At 37.9% G+C, this 9,407-nt stretch overlaps 1 protein-coding gene across 10 annotated transcripts; it reads right to left on the reverse strand.

Annotated features, from left to right (window-relative positions):
• Window positions 1–1,471: 1,471 nt before the first annotated feature.
• Window positions 1,472–8,483, reverse strand: LOC116211103 (altered inheritance rate of mitochondria protein 25-like). 10 transcript variants are annotated; one of them, XM_031545323.1, is made up of 14 exons: window positions 7,910–8,481; window positions 6,890–6,987; window positions 6,540–6,637; window positions 5,795–6,425; window positions 5,480–5,566; window positions 5,126–5,167; window positions 4,957–5,001; window positions 4,159–4,224; window positions 3,987–4,043; window positions 3,828–3,889; window positions 3,135–3,255; window positions 2,252–2,329; window positions 2,057–2,163; window positions 1,472–1,927 (listed from the first exon to the last, which is right to left on the reverse strand). In XM_031545323.1, the coding sequence occupies exons 4-14, from the start codon at window positions 6,401–6,403 to the stop codon at window positions 1,897–1,899; spliced, it is 1,305 nt and encodes a 434-aa protein (XP_031401183.1). In that variant the 5' UTR covers window positions 6,404–6,425; window positions 6,540–6,637; window positions 6,890–6,987; window positions 7,910–8,481; the 3' UTR covers window positions 1,472–1,896. The 10 variants fall into 10 exon arrangements, 6 of the variants coding, with proteins under 6 accessions (XP_031401183.1, XP_031401181.1, XP_031401180.1 ...); XM_031545321.1 differs by lacking the exon at window positions 6,540–6,637; XR_004157617.1 differs by lacking the exons at window positions 2,252–2,329; window positions 6,540–6,637; window positions 6,890–6,987 and adding exons at window positions 2,367–2,477; window positions 2,601–2,758 and having other exon boundaries at window positions 1,893–1,927; window positions 7,910–8,483.
• Between the last annotated feature and the right edge of the window lie 924 nt (window positions 8,484–9,407).

Below are 9,407 nucleotides of genomic sequence, written 5' to 3' on the forward strand. Positions count from 1 at the left end.
GGTGATTCTGACAATTATCTTCGAACAGATTTATTATTTCCTTCAGTACTTAGTTCAGTCCTATTCCAATCGATTAGTGCAACTAAAAGGTATCGACTATAAGCAAAACAAAACGTGCAATAGATTTCCTTACGCACGATAATTCTCTATTGATGGATCTCTTTTATTGTTTTTAAGTTGTTCGTGAAATAAGCTTCACTAAACTGTAAGAAGGTTAGCAGGTTCAGGAAATCCATTACCCGCCTTAACTTCTTCGTTTTCTGTCACTAAACATTCGGCTGCTGATATTGCAGTATCATTGTAGCCCCCGGCTTGTGAGAAGGAAGACACTTCAATGGATACTGCAACATATGCCACTGAATATTCAGGACCGGACCTCGTTATTGTTCCGGATTATCCAGAGCTCGGGGCAACGAGATTTTCACACAATAAAGGAGCTATGTTTTGTAGATGGAAACTAACAGAAGGTGAGCTGACTCAAAGAGAGAGAGATGAGGGAATTGAAACTCATAAAGCAAATATTCACCCGTAAAGCGTTAAGGGAAGACCACAGAAGCAAAAAGTGTGAACTAGTATTTGATGATACTCTTCATTATTTTATTTTTTTTGGGTGAAATATGTTTGGTGATATTTAGAGTAGAATTTAGAAGTGTGCCGGATGCTTAATAAATAGTTTCCCTTCACTTCATCTATTTACATATTAGAATGACCAAAAAATCTGAATTTTGTCAAACGTGCAGGCACGCCCTTTTTATTTCATTTAATAAGTAATATATTATATATATATTAGAGTAATAATCCAAAAGAGCCACGGTACCATGCATGCAAAAAGTGTAACAAATAGTTGTGATGGATCAGTCAAATGCTGAATGCACAAATTGCAACATTGAATATGTTTGGTTCTATTCTAAGGCCCCTACTGACGGCAGACCTAGTGGTTGATGATGGAACTAGAAAAGCTTATATTACATTGTTTGATGTAGCAAAAAGATTATTGGACAATTCATAGATGGAGCTCATTGCGTCCAAAAAGATATGTAATTTTCTCTTTTTATTCTTAAAACTATGTATAGATGGAAAACAATGCATTTTAATAACTTTCTACGTCGATAGGAGGTTGTCGGGTACTTCATACTAACAAGAGTTGAAAGACTTAGCATGTACTTGTTTGAACTTAAAATTAAGTTAAGCTTTGAAACTTTTAATCACTTAATAGAATAAGACTATAAGTGCTTAATTGGTAAGTCTAAATTGTTTGTGAAAATAAGTTGGCAAAAGTTGAAGTTCTTGAATAATATTTTCAATAGGTAGACCAATATTCGTGCTTATTTGCATTTTGACCCAGCATTTTATAATTTATAATTTCTGGAAAAAAAAAAGATTAGATCAAATCTGATCACAGAGGCAGGAAGGGGGCGGTGGTGGGTCGTCAACCAGCCTCCACCACCGAGAATTCGTCGACCAGCTTCTATTTTGGTCAGAAATCCAGCCTACCCTTTGTACTGCATTATATTGCCATGAATTACTTGCTTCAATCCCTTAACAGCATATTTGTTCAGTACCAGGCCCATAGGCCCCCCTCTGTAACCGAAAATAACATATTTGTTCTATCTCCCACAGGGCATAAGAATTAACTGGAAGAGGAACAGAGGAATCGGCGTATGGGATGGCAAAGCAACATAATTTAGGATTTGACCATTTGCATTTGATTGTCAGCTGTAAGTAGGAATGACCTCCGTCACGCTTAGCTGGATTCAGAGCTAAACAAATGGCCATATAGGAGGGCTGCTACAGAGATGCATCAGTAAGTAGATGAAGGAAGCCACTACCTCACAGTACACAAGTGTAGCCCACAGCCCCATATACAAGGAACCGCAGAACGTAGTGACTCAAGGCCTATTCACCTACATCAATAAAAGGAATTCCCCTGGCAACAAAAATAAAACCGAGCAAGAGTCGTTAATGAATAGAGACCATGGAAACAGTGGTGCCATGGCAGTGAAAACATAGAAAATGTGAAGGGGAGTGTAATAAAATAATAACGATTGCCACATACCATCCTCCATGCCTTGAGAAGTAATCATTATCCAATGATATAGCAAGAGCAAGTGTCACTGCTCTCTCTGAGAGGGTTAAAGGACGGGCTACTTCCAACTCCTGAATCTGCAAAATCCGAGAACTCCGCCACATTAATACCATATAAGACCATAGACAAATGAGAGAACCTCAAACATCAGTACTTGAGCTTTACTTCTCTGGCACGGCCTGTCTTTGACGAAGGATCTGAACTCCCAAACCGAATGACATACTGACCCGCATCAGTAAAAAGCTGTAGGAGGTAAAAAAATGTTGATGAAATTACTAACCGTGCCTGGATATCCGAATAACTTTTCCCCACTTGCAGACGAAAGCAAAGCCAACTTGGATAGCGATGAATTTTCAAGAAGACTGCATTATCATATACTTTACAAGGATATCTTCAAAATAGGACCAAACAAGTCATAAGTGGCTCCACAAATTCAGATTAACCACACACCAATGAAATGGAGATACTTATACCTAGCTTGAATTCAACAGATAATAATTTAAAATTCAATCACCTTTGCATGGAAGCCCCATTCCACCTCACATAAATCTTCTAGTTAATTCCACTAACACCCACTTGCTTGATGGCTCAGGCCCCTTGCCTTGCTTTAAACTTCGTTGTATTTTTGTTTGTATTTATCATAGTGAATCAACTCATTGATTGTTATTCATACTGAAACCAATCCAAAAAACAAAAAATGGTCAAGTGGCTATTCTGAACCCCAAGTGACTGGCCAGCCATCATAGTCTAGTGATCCCATCACCATCTCAGCTAGTAGGTGAACGTTTACAGTTTCATACAGCTTCTATGAAACTGTAAAAGTGAGTGGTATTGACATCTTTGATAAGCTATCACAGTATTGTCCAACATAATCTAATTTTAAGTAATTGACCTTTTTAGCTCAGCCTAACTCCTCTATCAGAGTATGGGTACAAAAATGATTCAGATATAAAAGAGCCTAACTTCTCTACCCTAGAGTTCTTCCAATAGCCATACACAAGTGTAAAAGATTAAAACAAATTTCATTAAAAGTACGCATGTGACCAACCTCAAAACCAAAGCCCCGCCAATCCCGATCTATTTCAGCCAAAACTTCACCATTTATGTCCTTTAAAGTAAAGGTCCAATTCCACAAGCCAGGATTTTCCACTACTGCAAATTGCTCATTCCTGAAAGAATAAAATGAAGATTGAACACATCAGCAGTACTAAATAACAATTAGCAATTGATAAGGCTCAAGTTACTGCTGGCTGAAGAATGATTTCCACGAGATGATTATTACGTTGGACAAATGTATCACTATTAGACCAGACGATATACTCCACCAGATGTAATGAAGACATGACATTCTAGCAAGGACAGGAAAATGAGCATGCAAGAACAGGAAAAGCACACCCAATTGTTCAAGGTTTTTCTTCAAATATAAGGACCACAGGACCAAGAAGTCACATTTTACTTTCTGGAAGAAAATCTCATTTAATATGACACGTTACAAACAGGAGGAGGGAAAAGCTTGTCAGTAATATTTACAGGCTCATAAAATATAAAGCCCATCAGTTCTGCATGTTTTAGAGATCTGGCCAGAGGTTTAGCACTTCACAAGGAAAGGAAAGTTTATCAAAGGATTCTACATGAGAAAGCGGTTCATGCTAACATTTCGTTTTTCACTTTCATCTCCATCTGAGCAGCACAATAAGTTGTTAGTATACAAGCTCACTGTGATCAGACAATAAGCGATTACCCTAGGTACAAATCATAGATCCTCCTCCACAGGTGCCATCTTCGATGAACCACACCCACTTCCTAAAAGTACAAGATCTGTCAGAATTTTACGAGTCAACTACCAATAACCTCGATTTTGTTCAGATGAACAACTTGAAATATTGTGTAAGTAGCATACCTTTCCATCAATCTCAACATAGATTGAGCTTGTTATCCACCAAAAGGGCCTGCGAACCTGAACAATAAAATCACAACTCCTCCAGAATAAGCTCTGCTATTATAAGCCAAAAACTTAAACAAAGCAACAAAAAAATTATATTTCTGATTTTTCAGAGAACAGTTCCCCTTACCCGATAAAGTTCGTTACCCATGGCATCAGTTATGTATGCTACAAAAGAACGTCTCAGCCTAAGCAACTGACACGAAGAAGCACCATAAAGATGAACATTCTACATTCATAACTAAGTAAATATACTTACAAGCATGAAAGTTTGCGGTATGTCTAGTCAAAAAAATGTAAATGGCAAAGGATAGAAGATTCAGCAGTTTCAAGGCAGTTTGTTGAACATGCTATATCCTTTTCCTTTCACATCCATGCAGCCATGAGAGTGTTATTGTAATAAATTCAGATCTATAATATAATGTTGGATGAAAAATCAAGGTCCTACTACAAAGTTGCAGTCACATATAAAATACTTAGGCTACCCAGAATAACTTGCTCTGTCATCAAAGGCTCACGTGTTTTGGTGAAGCAACTTTGACTAACCAAAAGTCTTTATCTAGATAACACCTTTATAACATGCTCACTTTTCACGAATAAATGCTTACTGCAATCTGGGAAATGTAAGTCGCTCCTAACGTAACTTATCTAAATGCTAGCATTACTGATCAGCAGTCTATTTTTTCTTTTCAACATGTAAATTTTACCCATTTTCATAATTACTGCTTCAAGCTACGACACAAGACAATTTACCAGCTAACCATAAATAATTGCCAGATGATCCTCTGAAAAGATTATAGAGCTAGAGGGCATTTTACCAGAATGATAACAAGATTAGTCATCTAATTAAAATTCATAACCCCAACTATCAAATCGATACATGATTGACAACTGGAGAAGGACTATACCAGGGTGTGATAACATGTACCTGTCTGGCGAGAACATTACTCTGCTCACGTATCAAGCCCACCGGCTGGAACATCAACCAAAGGAATTCAGAAACTTGCCAATTGAGGAATTGGGCCATTAAGCAAATTCATTAAAAGAATTAGATACAAGTGAAAAAAGGTATGATCAAAAGGGATATAATCACTCACAGACTGAGGGTAACAGACGTCCACTATTGCGTAGCGGTTCTCCTGCATTCCAAATAATTTGATAATTGACAAAGAAATAGATTTAAATAAATAGATCAAAGCCTCTACATTTGCCATATCTTAAGGACAAAGGATCTGGACAATAAGCATTTTGAGGTATCTAATCTTGAATGAAGAATAACTATCTATATATTACTTAACATTTAAAAACATCACAGATAGTCTTCAACAAATACAAATGATGCCACCACAAAATGTTGACTTTGTATCAGAACATCAGCATGTCGGTGTAAGTCTCAATTCTATATCGACTTTCAAAAAATTATCTTAGACATAGGCTGGTCTGGTTGATACCTGCTCGAAACCAAGTACAAGGTTCGCCCATTCTATATCCCTCGTGATAAGCAAATTGGACCTTGCAAGAAGAGGTGCAACACGGGCCTAACAATTCAAAAAAAAAACAGCAATCAAATTGTTTATTTTCAAACTCCACTAATACATGCCTACAAATGTGATATGCACTAACATATAATTCAACTAGTTGAGAACCACTTATGCAGATAAGCATGATATTAGTTGGAACAAAGGTTTTAAAAAATTTACTGAGATTCTACTAGCATGGGAATTCCACATAAGACTGATATCAGATAAAGAATTGTTCAATTTAACCTCCTCGGGAGATGCAGGTTTCAGCAAACCAGAAACTGATTGGCTCGGTGGTGGCTGCTGCAGAACTCGCCTACTGGGCCCAGAATTCTCTCTTACGGTAGAATCACCAGAAAACCATCTTTCTGCTATACGATGGAGTGGCTGATCAACATAGGATACTCCACCTAAATTCTTTTGCCTGCCTTGTTTTCTTCTTCTCTTTCCACCATGCTCATTCATTTTCTTATCTGAAACCCAAAGTTGTACAAAAAAATCTCTATTCAGGTGCAGTTCTCTCTCCGTACTGTTTCCAACTTGGTGAGACATTGTCTTCAGAGTCCTTCCGGAGAAGAGGAGATTCCCTTCAAAACCGCAGGGTGTCCCAATGTTTCTAGACCTATTTCTCATTAAGAATGACCTCTTCTCATATTCTATCGTTTCAAAGCCCCATCCATCTTGCCACAATGAGGTTGCCTTTTGAATTTGTCGAGAGAAAGGTTGAGGAAAGTTCTCACTACTTATAGAATATTTGGGTCGACTTGCCCTTGCCATCAAAGAAAATAGAGCACCATATTTTGAACTGATTCCACGTGTCTTATAAAGTGTAGCAAAGTGCTGCCAACCCATCATGAGATTATACCAGCACTAATGCCTGCAGAAATGTGTTAAATTTTCCAAGTAAGTTCAATTTGTAAAATAACAAAAAAGAAGGAAAAAAAAAGTAGTAAAAACACATAAAAGAAGAGGAAATTTGTCAAAATCTAACCTAAATAACAACTCGATGTTGACTAAAGTACTTCCTTCTGGTGTAATATGTTCAATCCAATATATTTATGCACTGGCAGTGCAAGGCAGCAAATGAAGCTAAATGGATTACCATTGAAACAGAGCAGCGAAGTGGGAAAAAAAAATCAAGTATTGGTCAGAGGAAAACAAAGCAATCAACCAGGTCAGCCAACTTGATCATAAAGCAAAGATGAACTTGTCAAGTGGGAATTAATGGTAAATTGAATGAGTAAACAGAGTGGCAGTACTCGGCAGGATTTCAAAACAAAGTGCAAATGGAGAAAGAAACAATTTTCATCATACTACCAAGCAATGCATCTTCTTATATACCTTTCCTTTGAGAATCTTTGAGGCTTGATTAGATGATGTAACCACGTGGCAAGCAACAAAGACTCCTTAAAAACATCCTCCCAGATACTCACGAAAAGCTGAGTATTCATTGAGCAAACAAAGGCGAGGAGAATCAACTTTCTGCAAGAAAACCTAACACTACAACCTAACTCAATAATCCTGTGACATCTATTTTTTTAAACCATATATTTAATGACCCCAATTAGAGCTTAAAACCAGCTATTCTTCATAATTTAATCAGAAAACGAGAGCAATTCAAAAGGCTTAACCCGATCAGCTCAAAACTAAACACATTGGACCAACATAGACCTTCCTACAATACAATCTACTCTAACGCCAATTCCCACCCCATACCTTTACAAACATATGGCCTCCTCATACAAATATGAGATCAACTCAAGCCATTCACATCTCGTCATCTAGCACGTATACATGTAACCACATAGACCAGCTTAGGTCTTCCAAAGCAAAGCAGAAGTTCTTAGATCGTATCCAACAGCTAGGTAACATCAGAGATTAAGAAAAAAAAAATCCATTATCGATGCTTTGAACAACATAAGGCATGCAGCTAATATCCTATAAGAAGCTTAAAATACTGAATAATATCAAGCTTATGAACCTGATGAGTATGAACAGTGAAATTAGATCACCAGAGCTGTGCAAAGCCATAATATTAACACTTGAAAAAAAAAGAAAAAAGAAACACCATTAACAAATGAGAAACAGCTTAGATTTCATTTTCAGACAAACGAAGCTACATCTGTCTTCCGAATAGGCCGACAAGAAACACATCATTCTCAGCAACAATCAGCAGGCTCAGCCATTGTTTGAACCTACATTCATTAACTTGCTAACCTTTAAAAAGAAAAATGTGACATCAGCTGAAGCCATTTAGATCAACTCAGGCCATTCTCGTCAACAAGCAGAGACCAGAAATGACTCGGTCATCTGAAACTCGGAGGCTTTACGGCTGAAACAAGTGAGAAACAGAGACAATACCTTCACCGGCTACTGTGGATTTCACTTCCTTCCTTCGACCTAATCTTGCGGGAGCTGCTCGTCAGCAGCTGAAAATGGCCGAAAACCTCCAAAACCAAAGCTTCAATCAGATTTCATCGAGCATCAATCCTGTCTTCAGTGAACTCCTTCGCTCCCTCACCTCTGCAAGTCTTCCCCGGAAGTCACTGACCGCCGCCCCGAAAACTCCGATCACTGGCCTCGGTCGGACTACGAATTAACTATTTCACTCGCTCCCGTGTCCTGTCTGCCAACTGGGTCGGATCGCGGTTACCAGTCTCCACGTCAAGCAAGGATGGCCGGAAAAACATCCATTCTTCTTGATGGATTGCTGCCGGAGAGATTCCCCCGAGCTGAATAATAATAAGGAGAAAAATGGCTTTCCAGCATTAACAAAAAGGATGCATCCTTACTCCGATGGATGTGCCCATTATTTCAATCGATTAAAGATCGTAATTTGAGGGAGGCGGTCGAAAGAGAGATTATGGGAGCAGGTTACATGAGAGACTTAAGATGATACCCGCGCTATGCACGAGTTTCACTAAACCACGTCAATCGGCTACCCGTAAATTCCTTTTATCTTAAGAGAGGTTGTAAGGGTGACAATATGTTGCCGCGTGGTGTCGCAAGTCGTGTCTAAAATAATTCGTGTCAAAAAGCTTTAAATTCGAACACGACACGTTTAATAAATGTATCAAGATTTTCAAACACGAACACGACACGTTTAATTACGGTTTGACACAGATACAATACGTCTAACTCGTTTAACTCAGCATATTGTGTATGTATACTTACCTATACAATATATCACTATTATCTTTAGGTACATACTATACCTACATGATATAATACTATTAACTTTAATTATACGTTATTATACAATTGATATGATAAAAACACCATAAACGAGTGATTTATATAAAGAAATTCAAGTGATTTTAGTGTATTTTCTTCTATAAATTGATACAATATGTGAAACAAATTTATTAACACGATAACACACAATATAAACTGGTCTAACAGTGTCTGAACGGATTACAAGAATTGAATCTATTTAAATACGTTTATTTATCGTGTCTAAACGGATTTGACCCGTTGAGACACAAAACACATTTAGCCTTTACTAAACCCACTTAATCCCGTGTCGTATTCATGTCGTATTATCGTATCGTGTCATATACTGTCGACCCTAATCTACAAGGACACAGTTTCACCATAACCCTCGCATCTCAACCGTGTGTGCCGTGTGGGTCCCGCGTGGGGCATCTCCATCGGATGGCTGAGAATGCGGTTACGGTGACTTAGTATCATCTTAGAATTTCCCCATATCTTATTATATACGCACAATTAAATTTGGGTGACGTCTGTAGTAATTAATGAGAAATATTAGTAAATTACTCTTTTAAAGTAAGTATTGCACGTCGAAATTGAGGTAGGAAGAGGGAGTGACAGAAAGAGGAGAAGCGAGTAGTTATATTAG

The sequence above is a fragment of the Punica granatum genome, chromosome 6 (assembly GCF_007655135.1).
Source record: "Punica granatum isolate Tunisia-2019 chromosome 6, ASM765513v2, whole genome shotgun sequence".
NCBI lineage: Eukaryota > Viridiplantae > Streptophyta > Magnoliopsida > Myrtales > Lythraceae > Punica > Punica granatum.